Consider the following 24548-nt stretch of genomic DNA (forward strand, 5'->3'; position numbering starts at 1 on the left):
AGAGAACCGAACCCGACCTTAGTCTTCGAATCCCTCACCTTAGAACGAGCATGATCTAGGTCCATAATCCTTTACGGCATTCTTGCATGATCGGTGAAACCCGATTCCCATAACCTTTCCCATCGATTATCTCCTCTTGAATTGTGATTGTCTTTGATTTTACTTTCTTTCTTTTAATTTTCTGCAACTTACGAAAACCAACAAAAACAATTCTCCGATTTTATTTTCTCCATTTTCCTAGTTTTAGTCGATTCCTAGCTTAACCGCTTAAGTCCTTGTGTTCGACCCCGGTACTACGACATCCGTATACTTGCGGATTAGTTGTGTGTCGGGTATAAATTTAAAGCTCGTCACGCAAGTGATCAAATACCTGCAGGATACTTGACGGATCTATCCGCAAGCTGTAGCGCCATCCTCGTCGGCGTAAGATCTCCAATGTTGAGCTTCTTATAGATAGACAATGGAAGCAAGCTCACACTGGCACCCAAATCGCATAATGCACGGTCAATCTCAATGATCCCGATTTTGCAAGGAATCGAGAAACTACCTGGATCCGATCTCTTCCGTGGCAACTCATGCTATAGAATCGCATCGCTCACCTCTGTACTCAATGATACTGTCTCCTTCCCAATCACCCTCTTCTTAGTCAAGATATCTTTCAAAAATTTTGCATAAGAAGGGATCTGAAGTATCGTCTCATAGAAAGGCATCTTAACCTCTAACTTCCGAACCATATCAACAAATCTAGACAACTGTGTATCCTCAGTACGCTTCTTCAATCGAGAAGGGAAAGGAACGGGTGGTACATAAGGTGGAGGAGATAGATATGGCAGTTCGGCTTCCTCTACATGCACCTTAGGTGTCCCGTGAGCTATGGCTTTCCCTTTCTCTTCAGCAGTGTATCTAGACGTCGTCCCTTTTTCTGTGGTAGTAATAGGGACCGTCTCAAGCAGACTCTCTCCACTTAAAAGCTGAATGGCATTGACGTGTTCTCGTGGATTTGGTTCGGGCTTTCCAGGAAATGTGCCCTGCTGTCTAGAGGGTTGTGATGCAAGCTGTGCAATTTGCAAGTCCACATGCTTCAGATGAGCCTCAACACCATCTAATCTCCTCTCAAAAGTGTCTTGCCTGACTTTTATGCTCTGTATCTCGGTCTTCAGCTTAGTAAATGATGTCTTCTGATCGAGCATTAGTTGGGCAAGCATCATCTTAATGTCCGCTTCATCATTCTTTGCAGGTTGAGGAGCTCGGTAACCCAGATTTTGTTGCCCGTATCCTGGATTCTGCTGCGCATATCCCTGATTCTGCCCCTGAAAACGTGGCTGAGTGAAGCTCGGGGAATTTTGAGGGATTCTAGGAATGCCATGTTGTTGTGCATTCAATGCTCCGCTCGGGTTTCCGTAGGAGAAACCAAGATGATTTTTCTCGACATAATTGACGTACTCCACTGCTTCCTCTAGCTCTGGTGGTGTCTGATTCGAACTGCTCTTAGCTTCCAAATGGAGCTTGATAACCGCTAGCTCAGACATGACAGCTTTCAAAACCGCAGATTCTCCTGTATCTATCCGAGCATGGGCTGTCTATTGCTATCTCTGGACATCCCTCTAGCCTTGGCCATCTTCGCAATCTTAATCTCTAGGGTGTCAAAGGGAATCTCATAAACGCTCCCTCCACAGGCTGCATCCATCCAAGCTCTGGTATCATGTCGTAATCCGTGGATGAACGTGGAAAGCAACAACCGCTTATCCATGTCGTGGTGTGGACAAAGGCGCTGATAGCCTTTGAATCTCTCCCATGCGTCATAGAGACTCTCATCACTCTCCTGAGTGAAACTGTGTATGGCTCTCTGTGCAGCTCGGGTCTTCTCTGGGGAGTAGTATTTAGCCATGAACTGCTCTTCTAGCTCCTCCCATGTCGTAATCGAGTTTGGCTCAAGGGTGTAGAGCCAATGTCTTGCCCGATCCATCAGTGAAAAAGCAAAGGCCTCCAAGTATACATCCTCGATGGTCATCCCTCTGGCCTTCCTAACTGATCTGCACAGCATCTTGAACTGAGTCAAGTGAGCAATGGGATCTTCTGTGGGCCGCCCTCTGAAACTCGCCTGACTGAACATCGTGATGCACTGTGGCGGTAGCTCGAAACTGTCTATGGGCGGTCGGTTGATGCATGATAGGAGTTTGGTGTACTTCGGTGCAATGTAAGAACCCAAAGTCTCCTCTGCAACGTAAGTAGTTTCGCCCTCGGTATGCTGATTGTAGAGCGGATTCATGTGCTCTTGATTCTCTTGATGTTCCTCATCATGAATCGCACAGTCGTGTGAACTACTTGACCTCGACATGGCTTCTCTTCTCTGCTGATTTCGGATGTCTCTCAAAAGTACGCTCAATCTCCGGATCGTAGACTAGGTCTTCTCTCCGAGTAGAGCTCCTTGTCATGCACTAGAACCCTGCAAACCGCAAATAAAAAGAAGAACTCGAGACCAAGTGAATCCACAAAAACCAAAGAAAAACAAAAAGAAAAACAAAAAGAAAACAAGCTAAGATCTAGAATCAATAAAGACCTAGAAATAGGCTAACCAGTCCCCGGCAACGGCGCCAAAAACTTGATACGTGTGTACCGAGTCTAAAATATATAACCCGATTCACAACTCACCGCAAGGATACGGATCGTCGTAACACGGGGTCGAACACAAGGACAGGTTGCTAAATCCAAATCTAAATCGAAAGTAGATCAAAGCAAGCAAGCACGTGATGATAGAAGTATATAGAATCTATGGAAAACGGAATGAGAAAGCAATGAAAACGAGTAACCTATCAAACAAGGATGACTACGGGTGTCGGGATCGTATTCGCGTGTATGGGTATATGCTAAGCATGCGAGAATAACGATTATGACTTGTATTCGGGAATCATCAAGCAACAAAGATAGAGAATCCACCTCTCGGTCTACTAACTCCCTACCTACAGAGTAACTCGTCAATCTCTCGATCTATTCAAGTTAACCCTAGGTGCATAAAGAACGCTATCATCAACCCTAGATCGATTAAACCATATCTCTATGTGAATAATACGATCTATCCTATTGATTTTGATCCGAAACCAACTCATATTTCTATGTAGTTTAGAATCTAAGATAATTGACCAAGGGGTTAGCAAACATCAATCCAATAAAAGCGCAAATCAATAGAACTGAAACAAATCAAAACTGAAATCCAAGTTAGGGTTCAAACATACCCAAAACACAAACGAATCACTAACCCATAGTCGTGGATCTACTCTCGGTTCATGGAAAACAATAAAAAGTTCTGAAAAAAAAGAGATAAAAAAGAGGAGAGAAAGGCTCATGCATATGTGTAGTCTCCACGATCGAATCTTCCTTCTTCTTTCCGAAATCCCGTGAACTTCTATTCTTCTCTCCCCAAAAGCTCTCCAAAAATCTGTCTCTAAGTGTTCTCTAAGGGTCTCCTCTGTACTAGGACGTGGCTAGGTGTTTTTTATAACCCTAGGGCGGCTCCCAAGAGTCATATTCCCATTCTGATGCTGAAAATCGCGAAACAGGGTTTTTGACTGGATCTGGGCCGATTCCAGGTCGATCCAGACCAGATCCAGATTCCTGGAGTCGAATTCTGCGTTCTTGATCCGGACCGGATCCAGTTGGATCCGGCCCTACGCTCGCAGTTTTCTGATCTTCACGAATTCGCTCATAACTTTCTACTCCGGTGTCGGATTTACGCGATTTCGGTGTCTACGTGAAGCTCTTGAAGTGCTCTTTCCAATGGGTCTCGCACGATTTGGACCTCTGTAGAGAAAGTTATTGATGTCGCAACATGAGTACCTCATCCGGACTTCTCCTTTGACGCTCCAATTAGCTCCTTTTTAGTCCAATCATCTCCGAAACCTGTAACTCTGCAAAACTAGAGCACAAACAGGTTTTGTATCCTAACAAGCCTAGAATGCCTATGAATGCATGTGATTATCCTATAAAACTTAAACAAACTCTCATCAAAATATAGAGAAGAATAAGAGTTATCAGAGATAAACATGACTGACCTTCTTTACATCCTTCATAGATAGGATGATTTGTCATATCCAACATGTCGAAAAATCGTTTTGTTTCGACGTTTGGCTCCTCCTGATCTTGTGATGAGTTTTGCTCAGCCAATGCCCCAGGAAAAGCATCTGTCACCATTTCAACATAAGGATTTCTTACATCTTCATCTACATCATACCTCTGCTCGGGCGCCGAGACATGTTGTCCCATTGTGATTGTCCGAACTTCTTCTCCATGAAATCGCCAAATATAAAAATCTTCCACAAATCCCCTTCGAAGTAGATGTTTACAAACATCTTCTGGACTGCGATATTTAAAATTGCGATAACTTGTACGTGGACATAACATTTTTCCACGTTCTTGGCACAACGGCTGCATAGAAGCAAAATTCATAAATTGTTCTAAATCGTTAATGAATTCTTGCGTTACCTCTTTTGTAATTGAATCAACTCTTTCGTATATCCACTGCCGGGACGAACGAATATTCGGATTTGTTGAAGAAGCCATTTTTAGGAGAATTTTTGGTTAAAGAATAGTAGAAGAATGATTTAGAGAGTGTTTTCGGTGAAAAATGGCCGGATGGTTTAAATAGACAAATATTCCAATGGATGTCCGTTGAAAATCCGTTGAAAATAACGTTACCGTTAAACTTTCCAACGGATATCCGTTGGAATACTTACCACGTTTCATAACGTTCGGATAATTCCAACGGCATGCCGTTGGAAATTGTCGAACGTTATTTCCAACGGCTGTTCGTTGGAATATGCGTGGAAAATTTCCAACTCAGATATCCGTTGAGATGCCGTTGGAAATTTCCAATAGATTTCTAACGGACAAATCCGTTAGACATCCGTTAGAAACGCGTTGGAATTATTCCAACGGATGCCCGTTGGAAATCCGTTGGAAAAATTACAACGGATTCATCCGTTGGAAAAATCCATTGGAATTTAGCATTTTTTTTGTAGTGTTGGGTACAACAGACTGAATGCAGATCCTTGTGCATATCACAAGAGATTTGGTGATGGTGATTTCGTAATTCTGTTGTTATACGTCAACGACATGTTGGTAGCAGGCCCTAACAAAGATCGTTTGAAAGAATTGAAGGCTCGGTTGGCTAAGAAGTTTGAAATGAAGGATTTGGGCCAAGCAAATAAGATTCTGGGGATGCAAATTTATCGAGATAGAAATCATAGGAAGATTTAGCTTTCACAAAGGAACTACATAAAGAAGATCTTGCGTTGTTTCAACATGAAAGATTGTAAGCCAATATCTACCCTTCTTCCAATGAATTTCAAGTTATCCTTAAGTATGAGTCCTAGCAATGAAATAGAGAGGATAAATATGTCTCGAGTACCGTATGCATCAACAGTGGATAGTTTGATGTTTGCCATGGTTTGTACTAGACCAGACATTGCTCAAGTAGTGGGAGAGGTCAGTCGATACATGGCGAATACTGGAGTTGAGCATTGAAATGTTGTGAAGAGGATCCTAAGATACCTGAAGGGCACCACAAATGTTGCATTATGTTATGGAGGATCAGACATGACTGTTACTGGATACGTTGATTCATATTATGTCGGTGACCTTGACAAAAGAAAGTCCACCTCTGGATACATGTTTATTCTTGCTGGAGGAGCTGTAAGCTGGGTTTTAAAACTACAGTCTATCGTGGAGACATCTACGATAGAGGTTGAGTATGTGGCGGCTACACAAGCCAGGAAAGAGGCAATCTGATTGCAAATGTTAATGGAGGAGCTCGGACACAGACAAGATAATATCATCTTGTTCTGTGATAGTCAGAGCGCTTTGCATTTAGCGAAGAATCACTTTGTACGGGGGAAGGTGGAGAAAGGAAGTGTGTATATTCAGAAAATCTATACGGAGGCAAACATGATAGATATGTTGACAAAGCTAGTAAACAATAAAAAGTTCGTCTGGTGTCGATCTTTTATGGATCTAGGAGAGAAGTAAGCAACATGGAGATGACGAGGTAGAAAAGAAGAAGAAATACAACAAAAGTGGTTTTGAGTGGGAGAATGAAAAGTAGGCACCGTGTTTTGCTGAAAAATTAATTAACTGGGGGCCTCGCTATTTTGGAGTTTTCTCCATCCCTTTGCCTACATAAGGCAAGTGTAGAGCCTCGGTAATGTATCCCACAGCAAATCCAAAGCAGCAGATAAAAGAGAGAGAGAAAGGGAAAGAAAGAGAGAGTGAAATAAAATCCGGGTCTCTCCTATTTTTTTGAGTTTTTCCTCTTTATTTCTGAGTATGTAATTTCTCCTGTAAAAGAGAGAATTATTCTTATATTCTCCTTATAACAGAGAGAAGTGTTGTAATTCCTTAACAGTCGGTATAAATCCCTCTACCGTTCGCCCGTTGACGTAGGCACTCTGCCGAACCACGTAAATTTTCGGTGTCCTATTATTTATTTTTCTCATCTCAATTTAGTTGTCTAACAGTGATATATCTACTCCGATCCTAACAACTAGTTGGTCAACGTGAGACAAGAATACCACTCTCATAGAATACAAATTATAGTAACGATAATTTTTTGCAAATCAAACTCTCTTGGATAACTTTCGATCTGTGTGAATGAATTGAAAAGTATAAAACTTTGTGTTCAAACTATGTGCTACTTCAAACTATGTATCTATATGTATGTATGTATGTATATATGTATGCATGTATGTATGAATCTACACATGTATATATGTGTATCCGTTTATATAGTGTATATGTGTTGTGTATATATGTGTGTCTAATTATTTTTTTGATTTTTTATATTTTTTAAGAAAAATCGCTTATAAATACCTAAACTTTTACAAAAATTCCACATAAATATCTAAACTATAAAAATTTTATATAGATACCTTAATTTTTCTAAAATCCCACACAAATACCTAGACTTCTGAAAAACTCTAAAATAAACTCAAAATTCGTTAATGACATTACCTATTTTTATTTAAAAATACCTGAAATTTATATTTATTTGAAATTTTTTTCAAAATTCTAGGTATTTATATATGATTTTAATTTAAAAGTTCAGGTACTTATGTAAAAGTTTTATAGTTCAGATATTTATGTGAGATTTTCATAAAAGTTTAGGTATTTATATGTTATTTTTCTATTTTTTATTATTTATAATTTTCTTATTTTTTACTAATTTTAAATCGAATTCGATGATGTGAAATTAATTAATAATGTTATATGATGACGTAACATTTTTTAACTCGTGGCACTAACGTGGATAGATTTCAGTTTACTATTATGACAACATTACGTTTTATATGGGGTTTTGTAAGAAATTACCATATTTTTTAAAATTTCAAATACATGTATGTAGGGAATTTAAAAAGTACAAATTTTATTGGCGATATTCCTATAATTTTATTTTTATTGAGTATTTGGTCTAATTATGAATACAAAAAATGTTGTTTATACGATATTCGTAGATATCCGATGTTCAATAGTGAGGACGTAATCTGCGAATATCGAAAGATGAAATTGAGATACTTCTTATGTAAAACTCGTGAAATCGAAAACAACATCAATTATCGATTATCCATGCCAATTATTTTTATTTAGTATACGAACATGTTGTTTATATGATATTCGTGGATATCCGATGTTCAAAAGCGAGGACACGATCTACGAATTTCGAGAGTCGAATTCTTATGTGAAACCGAAAACAATATCGTTTATCTGTGCCGATATTGTTTTTAAATCAGCGTTACAAGCCCGTTGATTATAAATTAGATTAATATCATCATTTCATAGATTACATGCGCCTGGGTAACATGTTCGCGATAACAAGGGTGATTCCACAAACATACCCGATATACTCGCTGCTCTTCACAACCGAAGGATCGGCTTTGACGTTCTTGAGGTCGTCTAGACATGAGTCAGGACCATCCATAGCAGCCGAAACCTTGACGTTCACGCTCACGGGATCCCCAGCCGCCAGATGCTCCTTGGCTTCGTCCAGGGTGTCGACAACCGATTCGTAATTGTCTAAGCACGATGTATAGGCCTGCTTTGATTTCGGGTCGGTTGTCTTCTCGACAATGGACTGGATCCTCTTAAATGTCTTTGATGCACTTGTTTGCGCCGAATCAATAGCGATCTTCGCAACAGCGGGAAGGCCGGCGGCCAGGATCTTTGGGTTGGACTTTAGGAATTTCAGACAGAAAGATGGGTTTAACGTTTTGCCGCATATCGCGTTTATGTCTGCGGCCGTTATTGCGTATGAGGAATCGATTAATAGAAGGAACATCAGAGAAGACAGGAAAGCATTGTTCGTAGAGTATGATGCCGCCATACTTGTTCCTTGTGTTTTTCAAACTTGTGTGAGATGATGGAGAGATGAGGGTTGCATGTATATTTGTACATGTTTGGTCAGGTGGTTGACTAAATATAGAGAGAGACCGTTGTTCTGTTGTTTTTGAGAAGTAAAAGACAGTTTTCTCATTCTTGGCATAAACTCATAAAATAGTTATTCGTGTAACGAATTCGATTGTTTTAGTTTTATATAAAAAAAAATTTTGACATTAGGTTGCCATTTATTTTGAGGTGCTAATAAAGAACATAATGGTAATACACCATAATAAGTGTTTATAATCTTTAGTTATTTTAATTATCTTAAATATTATCTTTTATATGGGGATTATAAGAAGAAACATTGTAGTAATCGAGAGTAGAGTTTTTGGAAGATCTGCTTTTTAGGTTAAGCAAAACCTGCCGAAGAGAATAATATATAAAATTTACACTTAAAAAAAAAGCATTGAGCTTATGGTTTTAAAAGTATATATAATATATCTAGAATTAAAAAAAAATTGTCATTCTTCTTTTTCACAGGTTCGAAGAGAGCAGGATAAACCAAAATTTGATTTAAATTAGAGGTGGGCATTTCGGAATTCATTTCAGAATTTTTCGATTCGGGAATGGTTTATTCAGTAATCTAAAATTTATACCAAATTAGTAACATATATTATTCGATTCGGTTCGGTTCCGGTTTAGATACGGTTCGCTTTCAATTTTTGTTAAAAAAAATTAGATTTTCTTAAAAAAAATTCGATTTTTCGAGAATTTTATAAAGTTCGATTCGGTTTAGTTTGGTTTACAGAAATTTAATTCTATAAAAAATATAACGTTCGAAAATTTTGAATGATACGATTCAAAAAAAATACCGAGATTTTCGAACATCTGTTTAAATATACTAAACCAAAGCTCAACGAGCTTGAATGTTAATGGGGAGAATAACTATTCTACCCTCAGTGAAGCGGCATTTTTGTCGGTCGAAACCCTCCAGGTGAGAACCGGAGGATTCCTTCGTCTTTTGCTGTTCTTTTTCTCTTCCACGAGATCTTTGGCAAGTTATCCTGCAATATAGAACGCCCAAAAAAAAAAGAAATGTTTCTAACAAATATAATTGAGACTTAACATTGAGACTTGTTAAGTCGTATTGCATTTTTCTTTCGTCTTATTATTTATACATTGGAAAATATTTTTATACTAACAAATAATCTAAGAAGCAACCTCTAATAAATCTTAAATATATACTAAATTAAACACCGAAAAGTGCATGCTATTGGAATGTGTTTTCATTTCTTTTGGACATTTACTAACTTAAATTGTGGGATAAAACCCATATAATTGCTAAATTTGTAAACTGATGAAAAACTAATTACTAAACTTTTCGTTTAACATATTTATTTTCAAACTTATAAAATGTGTCATTATAATTTCAAAACTTGTTAATTGGCAACATCAAAAATCTCGACGATATTTATTGATAAATAATTTTGGGAATTATAATGACACATTTTGCAAGTTTGGAAATAAATTTGTCCAACAATAAGTTTATGAATTAGTTTTTCACCATTTTACAAGATAAGGAATTTTTATAGGTTTTATCCAATTTTTTTGTCACTTCCCCATTTTTTATTTGGTAAAGCTATGCAATCCACCGATCATCCTAAATAATAAAATATAGAGAATAAGAACATTAAATGTGTGAATTCAACGATTTTACAGATACGCGTTCATCTTAACGATTGCTTGCAGAACTATATGAGTTAATGGAAATGAGAGAACGTAACGAACAATGATAAAAACCGTTTTAAATCGCAAAAGAACAGAAGGTTACTAGTAGTAGACATATATATTTCGGATGATAGGTGGGGCATAGTTTTGAACCATTTCATGGCATCTAGTAAGTGCAGATATATCGACCGTTCCTGTAACATTCTTCGTTGATTTTGCGTTTTAATGGAGAATGGTATTAGAGGGTTTACGCTCGATATATACGATTTCCAAAACGATGTATGGTTGTGCCATTCGTACGGAGGAAATTGCTTCAACTACACTACCTAAAGAGTAATATTTTGATTCAACCCTTTTCCTGTGTTAATCTCTCTACTATTAATTCCTTCGTTCACTTTCGTTCGATGACTTTCTCGAATCATATCTTTTCTTTTACAGGAAGCTCCAACCACATTCAACAAAACTGAAGTTGGTGAGCGAAACAATGAATATAATATGCTGATTTATTTTCTCTTGAGATCAACGATCTCAATCCATTAAATTCACCTTTCATATTGCTTGCCCCATCATAGCCTTGTCCTTTGACTTTTTTTAAACTCAAACCATGTTTAGCAAACAAAGAATCAATGGCAGACATCAGAGATAAAGCAGATGTTTCTTTCACATGAACAAGATCAATAAATCTCTCTTTCACTATCCCGTTCTTGTCAACAAAACGAAAAACTACTGCCATCTGCTCCTTGTCAGAAACATCACTAGACTCATCCACCAGCAATCCAAATACATCATGTCAACCACATTCAACAAAACTGAAGTTGGTGAGCGAAACAATGAATATAATATGCTGATTTATTTTCTCTTGAGATCAACGATCTCAATCCATTAAATTCACCTTTCATATTGCTTGCCCCATCATAGCCTTGTCCTTTGACTTTTTTTAAACTCAAACCATGTTTAGCAAACAAAGAATCAATGGCAGACATCAGAGATAAAGCAGATGTTTCTTTCACATGAACAAGATCAATAAATCTCTCTTTCACTATCCCGTTCTTGTCAACAAAACGAAAAACTACTGCCATCTGCTCCTTGTCAGAAACATCACTAGACTCATCCACCAGCAATCCAAATACATCATGTCCAATCTCCTGAATTATGTCTTGGGTTATTTGTTCTGCAAAACATTGTACAATATCTTTCTGGATTTTTGGAGAAACCATCTGACTATTCCCCGGAGCATTCTTCAAAACAACCTTACTCAAACCTTCATTTTGTTCTGCAGTATATTTGACAAGTTCCAGAAAATTTCCTTTATTATCAGAAATTTCTAACTCATCGTGGCCTCGAAATGGTAGTCCTTGATTCAACAAATATCTAGAAGAACTAATTGAGGCATTCAACCGAATACGATACTCGTTTTTCATCGTATCACTTTGCTTATGCATAGCATGTATGATAGATTGACTTTGCCTCATCAAATCATCACTCTTTTTGATGGGTCGCACGGGGACCTCGAGCAACGGTTCACAACCGGTCTCGGGTCTGGTCCGCGGGTTTGCGCAGCGGAATTGGCGTTCAAAACGATTTTGAACCGCCCACGGACCATGGTTTCGGTGAAGAACCTCTTGGAGAGTAGAACTAACCTTTTGATTCCGAATCAGAAGGTTGTTGTAGATCACAGCTAGGTGTTGAAGCAGCCAACACCCTCTTGAGTAGTCCACACCCTTGGGATGGTTTCCAACACTTGGAAACTTGCTTGCTAGAGCTTGAAGAGATCAAATCTCTTGTGTATGATCTCAAGAACAATTTCTTGAGTTTGGGAGAGTTGCAGAGCAGTCTTGGCTCTTCTGGAGGTTAAGAGTCGGGTTAAGAATGATCCAAATCATTCCTCACGCGTCCCTACCAAGAAAAGCCGAGATTTTCGCAATTTGGTGTTTTCAGACGTCCGGTCCGCCGGACCAGGAGCTGGTCCGCCGGACCAGACGAGTAAAACACGCGGTTTAGTTCGGTCATGGTCTTGGTCAGCGGCTGACCAACTCTTGGTCAGCCGGACCAAGACGCCTTATGCCGACAGTCGAGAACGTTCTGCGATCCGGCGGACCAGACTCTTGGTCCGCCGGACCAGCCAAGCTCCGGACCAAGAGATTTGGTCCGCCTGACTTGCCGGTCCGGCGGACCAAGATTTCGGTCCGCCGGACCAGCCGAACTCCGACCCAGCTCGTCCTGCTCCGTCTGACTGCGCTGGTCCGGCTGACCAATTCTTGTCAGCTCCGGACCAGACAGTGTATTTCGGAGAAATTTCTCCGTTTCGCCAAGTGTGTCTGGTCCGGCTGACCAACACTTGGTCAGCTCCGGACCAGACCTCAAAGACCAAGAAAAAATCCGATTTTTCCGTCCGTGTGATCCCGTCCATACACGTCCATCCCGTATGTGTGTGACCCTTTAGGCTCCTCCGAATACGGCAGTAAACGCGAGATCCAATCTCGCTTTACTAATCATAAGCGGTCTCTAGCAAGACATTATGATTACCCGTATCGGAAAGAGTTAGATGTGATCTAACCGAAAAGCCAGAGATAGCTCAAACGATGATCCTCTTTGTCTCACGATATCATAATCGAACTCATAGTTCGAATGCTTTGTCGTATCCCGAGTAGACTGTTAGAGATAGATGACATTCATCTATAGTGTGGCCACACATTTCCACAGTCTCACTCCTACGACGGGCCCAAGCGATATCTCTCTCTTTTGAGAGGGACAAAGTTCCATCTTGACTATCTATTATCCAATGCATGATTCGTAATGTACCCGAGCCCCGTCTTTATAGTCGTCCGGTTAAAGACGACGTTTGACGCAGTCAAAGTACATTACTCGTCATGATGGATACAATAGATATCTCAGGTCTGAGGATCTAAAGTGAACCATCAAGTGAGATTCAAGTCATGGATTATATCCAATAGACAATCTCACGCGAGTCATCCAGTCACTTGTTCCAAACAAGTACCCATGACCGTAATCCGTATCCAATACGGATGATCATCACTATGATCATCGATTACGCCTCATGTTAGTCTTAATTCATCATTGTTCCCACAATGACAAACGACTAAGGAATTCAGGATCGTTCGTAACGATCCAGGGATTATCATTATTTATCAAATATGCAAAATAAATAATGAATAAATAATGTATTCATCTAATAAATACATCGTATCATACATAGTTCTCATATCGTATGATCATCCTAGAGCATTACATCCTTCACTTTTTGCGTGCATTATTATGAAAACTATTGACATCATCCACATGAGAAGCCAACCTCTCGGTTTTATTCCAACTTGAAAAACCGTCTGACACAAAAGCATCATTCCCAACTTGTTCTCTAAACAAATAGCAACACAAGCAAAATGCTTTATCCTTCTTTATGCTATATTCTAACCAATCACTGTATTGGTCAAACCAAGCTGGATTAAATCGCCTCAATTTATTTCCTATCATCTTCTTTGGAAAATCATGACCACGTGGTTGACAAGGTCCCCTAATCAAATACTTGCGCCTTATCTCATCTCTCTGGTTAGGATGATACTCTAATATTTTTTTTCTATCAGCTGGATCCGAAGGCAAATCATCCAAATCAATTTTTTCAGGTATTGAGAGACTAACCTGAGAATTTGATACATTCTCGATTGGAATTTCACCATTATTTTGAGATATCGATGCAAAATTTCTTTTGAGAAATTTATCCATTAATTTTCCTGTCAAATCAAATACAAAAATAAATAAATATATAATATTAAATTAATTCGTATGATTAAATCATACATAAAAACAGATAAACAAATAAAAACTAAAATCATAAACGTACCTTTGATATCAGTATTGCTACTTTGTTTATTTTTTGATCGAATGGGAGAAAGAGCGAAAGAGAGAAAGGGGAGGAGAGAGAAAAATAAAAAATATAAAATAATGATATAAAAATTATGACGGCGTGACCTAAACCTAAAAAGTAATTAAATAAAAGTGGAGACATGTTTAAGAAAAATATTCAAAAATCTAAATAAAAGGGGGCCCACATTAAAAATATGAGGGGGCACGTTTGGTTTCTTATTAAAATCTATAAAAATTTATAACTAAATTATTTTTTTTTAAATATAGCTATGGGGGCATGGGACCCCATTCACATGTATGTAAGTCCGCCCCTGCTATCTATGTAGGTATTTCTACTTTATAATTTTATGTGAATATATACCACACACTGGTTACAAAGAGATTTTAAGAAACCATACACAAATTTGGTTTATACGTAGTTATTTAATTTACATGGTGAAGGAATATATTAAGCCCCTCGGTACTGCAGTATATATATATATATATGCTAAATGTGTAATGTATATGTTTACATGTACATACATGTTATATAATTTCAAAACGTATCTCTTTGGACATCAACCTGCGATCCCTGTTCTGAAAGAGTTCCAAGTGTTTCTAGAGAAGAACACTCAAGACATCGTAACGATCATCATCGAAGATTACGTGAAATCGCCCAACGGACTCACCAGAGTATTCAACGATACTGGGCTAACAGTCTCACTTTATTACACAACACAATTACATACACACACATCACATTTTTACTCTCGTGAGAGAGGATTACAGAACCTTATCTAAATTAACCGAACCATATAACAATAACTGTTTCATCAAATGTCTCTTGCTTTAGCTTCTCCAACGATTCTTCTGCGTCTTCAGATTTCATCATTCTCGAGTCAAATCTCTAACACTCCTCCTTGACTCGAGAACTCTTGCACATCGCAAACCTTAGCTTTCAAGCTTCGGCGCAAATTTTTTGTCTTCACAACAATCCATTTTCTCGAGTGCAACTCTACCCCATCTCGAGATCCACATGCGTTTATCGATTGCATCTTTGCCCCTTCTCGAATACGCAACTTTCGGGTTTACCTAATTGAGGCATAAACCCATATCAACCTTGCATCAATCTTTTTCGCTTCCTTTCTTGAAGCTTCAACACTATCTTCATGCTCGGAGTGGCAAACTCTTCCTCCATCAAAGTCTCATTCGATCCGAAGTCCCAGATCCTCTTCTCAAGGGAACCGACAACAATTGTGACGTCTATTCGTCTTCAAACCATTGCTCGTCTTTCCACTCTTCATCTTCACATGGGAACCCGACAACATGTGTTCTCTGGGAGAGTTTTGTCTCTCTTTGCTTGAACACACAACCACCATTAACGCTTATGTTTTTTTTATTGCTCTTTTAGCAATCGACAAACTTTTCATCTTGTTGAGTGGAATCTTCACTATCGTCAAAACCTACGTGCCCACTTTAACATATTTCCAAAAAAAAACACTTTTCCCAAATAATGAATCTTCCAATGATGTGAAAGAACCCATTCATCCTTGCAACAAAACAACGTCTTCTTCCTCTTCATTCTCACTGCTCTCTCTCTTAACTTGCTGAAACTTTATCTGGGCCCTCCTTCATATCCTCAATACTTTGTTCTCCGATGCTGATAGATCCAACGACACCCATATCTTCATCTTCTTCTTCTGTTGTCACTGTGACCACTGACCGGAATCTTCCATTTCTGCCACGACGTCCAAACGAAACACCACAGATCCCTAAGATCATTTTTGCTCTGATACCATGTAATCTTTTCACAAATTAAACACTCTCACTTTATTAACAACACAATTACATACACACACATCACATTTTTACTCTCGTAAGAGATAATTACAGAAAAAATCTCTGTAGTAGTTTCCCCAATCAATCAATACAGCCTTTTAAAGACAAATTAGTAATTGAAAACGGTTTTGGAAAAACTATAAAACCTTATCTAAATTATCCGAACCATACAACAATAATTGTTTCACCAAATGTCTTTTGCTTCAGCTTCTCCAACGATTCTTCTGCGTGTTCAAATTTCATCATTCTCGAGTCAAATCTCTAACATCTTTCTAGGGTTTATCTTAGATTCTATAGTGTTGGTTTAAATCTTATTTACAAGACAAGACTCCTTATACTAGATGAAGCAACAAAAAGCCAAATAAAGATTCATGAGATTGATTATATTTGTATCAATCATATGTTATGTTATAATATATCAAAGTTATACATTGCAGATGGAAATGAGGGGATGAAGCATGGAATGTGCATAAACAGACCAGAGTCATTACCAATGAACACGAAAACAAGATCACTTGTTCTTGTGAACCATTTCCCGGATGCCCCTGAATTCCTCACAGCTTGCAGACATAACCCGGCTCCTCTCATGGGCGCTGTCAAAGCATGTTATGAGGCATCCGGACAACGTTGGCCCAACTTCATCTCCGTTGATTTCTATAAGGTGTGTTGTAGTAATTTAGGTTCTTGTTTACTTCCTAAGTTCTTATTTTTTTTCCAGAAAATCTAAACCCTAAAACCTAACTTAAGCACTACATTCTAAAAGTGTAAAACCCAAAACCCAAAATTCTAAAAACGTAAAACTAATATGGAAAAAATGTAGATGTGAAGAAAAAGTTTAAAAATAGTTTTTTTGGCAATATCGCAAAAAAATATAAACTATTTAAATTTGGTATAAAAATATATGAACTTCTAATTTTGTATTAAAATACATAAGCTTGAAATTTTTCTGTGTAAATCCACCAAAAAACTAAATTCAATTTTTTTTTTGTAAATGTGGCTATATACGAAAATTCAAAATTTGTGTATTTTTATACATTTTTGAGTGGATTTATAGGAAAGTTTTCAAAGTTTGTATTTTTCTTTACAAAATAAAACATTTACATACTTATTTATCACATTTTAAAAGTTCATATTTTTTTTGGCGATACTTCCTACTTTTCTTTTGTTTATTTTAGAAAATCTCTGTTAATTAATTAAATAGAATGTTAAAGTGAAGTATCAACTCGCTCTTTACTTATGTGTACGCATTGATGCTATAGAAAGTGATGGAGGAGGAGCTTCACAAGCAGTAGATGTTGCAAATGGTCATCTTGTTTGTGGTTGCGACAACATTGCTGCTTGCATGGTAAAGTTTCTATTAATTATATATTTACATGGTTTATATTTAGATAACAATAATAATGGTCAAAGTTTATATATATGCATCTTTTTTTTTGTAAAAGGTTTGTGATTCCATTCCATCAAACTTTTTACAAAACGGCTTTTCGACCACTTACGTGAATAACCAACATACCCAAAAGAAGGAAATATTCAAAGATACATTTTTTTTTACTAAAACTAGTTATACTCCAAATTTGATCATGTGACCATAATAACAATATGTTTATATGATGGTCACATTGATTATAATGTTAAATTTATTACGGTTTCATCAAAATATTAGTCTGATATTTAAGGTGTATACATGATTATTTATTGTGATCACAATAAATTTAACGTTATAATATTTGTGACTACCATATGACTATATTGTCATTCTAATCATATGATCATATCCGGCGAATTGTTTATAAGTAGTTTTAGGAAAAGGAGAATATTTTAGATAATACCCTACAAAAAAGAGGCATTATGTTGTTACAAAACGACTTTTTTGGTAAAGGTATATGCCTTTTTTCTACTACAAAAGGACATAATAGATGAAATACGCGATTTACCGTTTATTAGTTAGAACGTTTTATTGTGAGTGAAAGATATTTAGTCGATCCCAATTGAAGTAGGAGCGTTATAGTTCCTTGGTTAAACTCTTATATATTTACATATTTTTTGTGAATGCTTATAAGAAATTTCTTCCATAACGAAACCCTCATTTTTGGTCCTTTCGATTGTTTTTTCATATATATATATATATATATATACTACTATTTATGTGCTTACAACTTAATAATGTGGTGTCCATATTTGCAGGAGAACATGACGAAGGGAACATGTGCAAAGCAAGAAGCATCAGAGCAGAGTGCACTCGTGACAATTGCTAAACTAACTGCCCAAGCTTCGAATACCAAACCGGCCCAACTTTATATAAACATTAGTCTTAATCACTCAGAATAGTTTATATAAAACTTAGTGATAAAACCACACTAATACGTTCTATTTTTATTCATAATATTATTGGTGGTTGATAACACGTATTTCGTGTGATGTTTTGATATAGGATGTCTAGCTTATTTCATTCGATTTTACATATTTGTAGACATTTTAGAGCACATTTGGTTTCGATATTGGTTGGTTGTGTTATTTGGTGTTTAAACAGGAATCCACGCATAAAGAGAGTAAAAGGAGTGGAAAACATGGATTAGGAAACATCACGGACAAACCAGGAACATTTGGAGTTGTTTCGGAGAAAACGTGAAGCTCAGAAACGTCAGATCTTGCAAGTCCAATAACTTTCACTCTACAAGTCCAAATCATGCATTCTCTACGTCATTGAAAAGTTCTATTCGATATCTACGCATAGACGCTATCATCCAAATCCGATATCGGAGCATAAAGTTATGAGCAAATTTGTGAAGTCTGTCAAAACTGTTAAGTGACACGATCGTGTCACTTTCAGCCACACGATCGGATCACTTACCAGATTTTGGAAATATTCTGAATTTTGGCCCAGAAAAAGACTATATAGGGTTAGCCTCCAAGGTCGAAGATATTCAGACGTTTGACAGAAAATACACCCTAGAGCACATAGAAGGGGGAGATTATCAAGAGGCAAGAGATCAGAGTAGAAGAGGGAGATTACGAAGCCGGAAAATCGACTAAGCATTCTTCCTTTCTTCTATTTTACGATGTTTTGTATTATTGATATGAACCCTGACGTCTCGATGTTTAGCGAGTAGTTCCGTAGCTGTAGGTTAGGGATTTGTTATGTAGGGATATTTGGTTTTTAATTCCAGATTTTGTGGATTTATTATTCCATTCAGTTTATTAAATTGTTCTTAATGCTTTTAATCTCTTTGGCCACTTGGTTGAATGAACTTAGGGTTTTAATTCACATAGACATATGAGATTCTAACCGAGAAATAATTCAATAAATAGAACAGGTGTTAAATCGAGAGATGGATATTTGCCTAGGGATTATGATAGCATTCGTTCATGCATCCAGGGTTTTAGACTATTGAATCGAGAGATTAGTAGGATAAAGCCTGGATAGTGAGATTAGACTTGAGAGAGTTAATCTCTACTTTAGAGCTTGAATTCCCTAAATTGGATAAATAAACCACTAAGTTTGCATCTTTTGAAAGATCCTTGCATGTAAGCAATCCCGAAGCCTGCAGTGTTTCATCATTCATAGTTTACAACCGTTTTATCGTTCGCTTTGCTACATTCTCACACCCACATTATTTTCTCTGGATTTAGATTTAGATTACGATTCGATTTCTTTGTCTACTTTTGTCCCTGTGTTCGACCCTAGTTACTATAATCGAACTGTACACTTGCGGTATTTGTTGAGTGTAGGATATTATTACTTGATTAAATTTATACACCTAGATTTGCGACATCAAGTTTTTGGCGCCTTTGCCGGGGACAATTTAGGTAACAGGATTAGATCCTATCTAGTCTGGGTCTTGTTTGTTTTTTTTTCTTATGTGATTTCTCACGTTTTCTTCATTTGTTGTTATTTTTTGTCTGGTGCACAGGTTTTTCTAGTGCATGACCAGGAGTGCTGGGACATCGTACCTAGTACCTCTTGATCGTGAGTTTGAAAGGACCGTTAGATACATCCGACGTCAATGAAGACAAATGGAGAACGACCGAGATTTTGCTCTTCCCGATGGTGCTGAGGGCAATGATGACTCAACCTTTTCCCAGTACAACACGCATAAGCACACTGAGCTTTTGGCTGATATTCGACTATCGGCCATCGACATGTCTAGTTTTGAGCTGAACCCGTCTACTATTCAGATGTTGGGCAATAATGCTTTCCGGGGTAGGCCAAACGAAGACCCGAATGCACATCTAAGTCGCTTTAAGATGATGTGTCATTCTATCAAGAGAGATAACAGGGTGACAGGGAATACACTCCGATTGATTGCTTTCCCCTGGACTCTCTTGGATGCTGCTTTGGAATGGTGTTATGATCTGATACCTGATTCCATCCATACTTGGGAACAACTGGAAGTACATTTTATGTCAAAAAAAATTTCAGCTCACCGCACCTAAGCAGCTCTTTCTGGCATTCATTCATTCAAGTAGGATCATGGGGAATGTCTTTATGACGCTTGAAAGAGGTACAAAGGATATCATAAGTCTTGCCCTCATCACGGGCTTGACAAGAACTATCTCTTTGGTTCGCATGTCCTCATCGAAATAAAAGAGTTACTCGTACATGTCATCTTTTTATGCCACGAAAAGCCTTTTGGAAGGGTAATTTACAGGAACAACCGAAATAAAAGATGACCTTCACGACGTAACTCTTTTCACGACACGACCTGCATTTTCGTAGACTTTCCACAAGAGTTGCAGGTCACGTAACGAACGTCAGGTCTGTATGCCCTTTTTCTTGGTTTATATGTCTCTATAGTTACATGCACGTCTTCAGGTCATATTCGAGGTCTAGAATATAACCTGCATATCACCTGTAATTGTAAAATATAACCTGCCTATCTGTCATTCTAGAATATGACCTGCCAAGTTGTTGTCTCCGTTTGAACTGTAACATAGAGTATGATTTTCATCTGTATAAATGAACTAAATTTACGACATGGACCACCACAGAACATTTCTCAACAGTATACGATCTACCACTCCTGTATCTCAATGAATTAAATTTTATGTCCATCACTCCAAATGCACAACCACACCTATTAATTAAAATTAAATCAGGATTTAATTGTTTTACAAAATCAACCAAACGTTCCAACTACCCCCTCTTTGCACTGTGATCGGACTCCACATGCATTTAGGTAACCGACCTAATTTTTTTCGCTATAAAAGAAACTCATTCGAGGAAAAATTCTCAGAAGCACATTCGAGGAAAAAATCTCTAGAAAAGTAGTGAACCAGAAAGAGTTTTTAGATAACTATTGGTCGTAGTGATAATTTGCATCGAACAGTCGTATATCGTAAAGTTGAATGAGTAGTCATATCGAACAGTCATAGATCGTACAGTTAAGACTGTATGTAATAACACGCGTGTATGTGATGTGGATGTCGAACATATGGATTGAGTAGTCGTATCGAACAGTAGTAGTCAGTCATAGGGGAAACACGCTTGTATGCTCGTGGCCTTCCGCAGCGGCCATATATGACTCTGCCTTTTAGTATCTGTCTAGCTTTTAATACGACGGTTGAAATCCCAATGCAACAGGTGCAGGCCAATCGCGACATGATTTTGCATGCAGGTCACTTTAGTTAAAGGGCACTTCTCGCAGGACATGCATATCCTTTTTTTTTTGGAAAACTTCGTGTTTTGCAGGACTAACATTGGTAGTGTACTATTCATATTTATTTTGTAGAAGTTGCCTTTGTTGTTTCTAAATTCTACCTGCGTTTAATAGATCACTTATGAGGCATGCATGTCACTTTAAATAGGGTTGTAATCCCAATTAATGGGTTGCAGATAAGTCACCACAATATTTAGTATGCAGGTCACTTTTATTAAAAAGGGCACGTCCATCAGGTCTTGGGAAATATTTCGCAGGACATGCATTTGGCGGGATTTTTTTGGTTCAAGACTACTTTTTAGGGTTTCGGACATTGTTATCTCTTCGACCTACTTTTTACTTTCAGGGTTTCAGACATTATTATCTTTCGATAGTGTATCCTTTTTTTTGTCCAGTTTTGTTCTTTTGGGGGCATCATTTGCAACATTTTCCAGCCCATCTCGTATTCATCCCTGTATAGTCACTAAATTCATTTCTCTATCATCACTCTCTGCTCTTTCTACCAGATCTAAACAGTTAAGGTAGCAAATCACCTTTTAGAAGCTTATTTCATACTAATGCTCATATAGATTGCATCGTAATCTGCACGGCAGGTTAAATTCATGCATGGCAGGTTAAGTGTAGGAACGATACACGAATATAACTGCAATCAGGTGGAATTATGATTCTGTGCGTTCTTGTTTACTCTTCAGTAAATTTTCTCCATATTTCGTTCTGTTGGTTCGTCATTTGTAACCTATTCCCCCGTATTCATTCCATATTATGATTCTGTGCGTTCTTGTTCACTTTACTGTAAATTTTCTCCATATTTCGTTCTGTTGGTTCGTCATTTGACACCTTATCGCTCTTTCGACCAGATCTATCCTTTTAAGGTACTACTAATTCACCTTTCTACATCGTAGTTTTCGTTTCTTCTTGATAGGTTGAGAATCATCTTTCTTCAGCGAATACCTTCATATCCTTCCCCGCATGTTATATTCCTTCTTGCATTTCTGCATGGCAGGTTATGTTCTTTCATGGCAGGTTATTTTCGGTTGATAGGTTGTTTTTTTTTTCGTTTTTTTGTTCATGCAGATGGAATTATATTCTGTTTTCGGTAAATGGGAAGCTAGACAGTTTATTGTGGGGATATATCCAATCTACCCTTTGACTGCTGCAAGGACTTCTCTACCTACCCTTCAAAATCCAAATTAAAAAAAAAATGGGTAGAAGTGACGCAAAGACCAATTATACCCTCAAATTTTAATCAAAAGACGAAAAAACCAAATTAAAATTTAAATTAAATAAAAATAACGGTTCTCTCTCTTTCATACATCAGTCCACGTTCGCTCTCTCTCCTCACTGTCGCCATTTGCCTCTCTCTCCTAACTCTCGACATCTCCTCCGTCTGTCTTTCGAAACCGCCGGTTTTGTGGCAAAAAACCGTCGATTTAAGCCGCGATTTTCCTCTCATAAGTCTCTGTCTTTACTCTCCTCAGATTCGAAGCACAAAGAAGGAAGAAAATGGCTTCTACGTCAGTGGTTCACTCATCTTCGTCAGCATCTTCGAACGAGACCGATTCTCGAATCCAAATCGCGGAGTTAAATGAGCACATGGTACATCACTTCTCTTTTTCTCATAGTTGCACGATTTTGAAAGTTTATATGTTTCCTTATTGTTTTGCCGTGATGATTTGAAATGATAGAAATCTAGGGTTTCGTATTTGAAATTTTAGGGATAACATTATAATCTTTGGTTTGAAGTGGTTAAAATCGAAATGATTTGTTGATTTGGGTCACAGTGATATAGGTGACGGGATGTATGGTTCGATGTTTGGACGATGAATGATATGTTGATTTGGGTCACAATGATATAGGTGATAGGGTTCAATGTAAATTAGGTCACAGGATCAGTTCGATTGGTGATAGATGACTTGGTCATAGTTCACAGGACAATAGGTCACATGGTACCAGGGCAATAGGTCACATGAGAATTGGTCACGTGGTACCAAGACAATAGGTCACATGAGAATAGGTCACATGGTACTATGTCACATGGTCACAGGTTCACAGGACAATAGGTCACATGGTACTAGGACAATTGGTCACAGGTCAGAGGAGAATAGGTCACATGGTACTATTTCACATTGTCACAGGTCACATGATCTGATGTATTTTATTGTTGTGCAGTTGTCGTTTATGTACAAAATGGAAGACATTCAGTTCTCTCCTAAGATAAATACCAAGTGTTACCCGTCGGAGACAATAAAAAAACTGAAAGACTTGTTAAGCCCTGAAGAATGGAGGTATTTCAGTCATGAGTCACAGTTTCAACATTTGTTTCACATGCAATTTGATGGCACGCTGAAGATGGCTCCAGCAGCATTCTTGATAAACCATTGTGTCAATGCGGAGGATGAAAAGGAATTATGGTTTGTTCTAAATGGTGTGCCCATTAGATACTCCATCGTTGAACACGCTCTCATATGCGGATTGAAATGCGGTGAGTATCCGGCTGGATGGGAATATATGAGGAAAAGCCAGTTTAGAGTGAAGACTTTTGGAAATCGAAAGGTATCTAAGGAGAGTGTGATAAGACATCTCGAGAAGACGCCAACTCAAAGGGCTGCTGATAGGAAGAAACTGGCTGTTATCATGTTGCTCGGTGGAATACTGGATCATGGCACCACAGATGAGTTTATAAACCATGATTTGGTGGATATGGTGGATGATTTGGCTTTCTGTGAGAGATTTCCATGGGGACGCTACACATTTGATAGAATGATTAATCAAGTAAGAAAGAGTTTCGGAAGTGGAGGGCCGAAGAAGAAATGGCACTGTCGTGGGTTTATAATCCCTCTTATGGTAAGGGTTTTTCACTACGTGTATAAATGAAAAGTACCGTTATTACATTGATTTGTTTTGGAATTTAATATTTACACAATATGGTACAGTTGCTTCCTTTCGAATGCATATCAAATTTGGGTGCCAACGGGATGTACAAAGACGTCGAGGGAGCGGATCCGACGTGTCCCAGAATGTGCAAGAAGTCTGTCAAAGCAAATGTTAGATGGAGTTTCAAGACTGTTATAGACCAGATTGGCACTAAAGCAAAGGTAC

At 37.8% G+C, this 24548-nt stretch overlaps 3 protein-coding genes across 3 annotated transcripts; 1 reads left to right on the forward strand and 2 right to left on the reverse strand.

Annotated features, from left to right (window-relative positions):
• Positions 1-7828: 7828 nt before the first annotated feature.
• Positions 7829-8368, reverse strand: LOC104817105 (pectinesterase inhibitor 1-like). Its single transcript, XM_010546181.1, has one exon. It carries the CDS (start codon positions 8366-8368, stop codon positions 7829-7831), a length of 540 nt encoding a protein of 179 aa, XP_010544483.1.
• Positions 8369-10815: 2447 nt separating this feature from the next.
• LOC104817106 lies at positions 10816-13584 on the reverse strand. The gene is made up of 5 exons (XM_010546182.1): positions 13533-13584; positions 13350-13436; positions 11343-11575; positions 10985-11171; positions 10816-10901 (listed from the first exon to the last, which is right to left on the reverse strand). Exons 1-5 carry the CDS (start codon positions 13582-13584, stop codon positions 10816-10818), a joined length of 645 nt encoding a protein of 214 aa, XP_010544484.1.
• A 659-nt stretch (positions 13585-14243) lies between these two features.
• Positions 14244-18120, forward strand: LOC104817107 (PI-PLC X domain-containing protein At5g67130-like). Its single transcript, XM_010546183.1, has 4 exons — positions 14244-14273; positions 16217-16463; positions 17052-17137; positions 17977-18120. Exons 1-4 carry the CDS (start codon positions 14244-14246, stop codon positions 18118-18120), a joined length of 507 nt encoding a protein of 168 aa, XP_010544485.1.
• Positions 18121-24548: the final 6428 nt, after the last annotated feature.

Source organism: Tarenaya hassleriana, unplaced genomic scaffold, assembly GCF_000463585.1.
Source record: "Tarenaya hassleriana unplaced genomic scaffold, ASM46358v1 Cleome263, whole genome shotgun sequence".
In the NCBI taxonomy this organism is placed as follows: domain Eukaryota; kingdom Viridiplantae; phylum Streptophyta; class Magnoliopsida; order Brassicales; family Cleomaceae; genus Tarenaya; species Tarenaya hassleriana.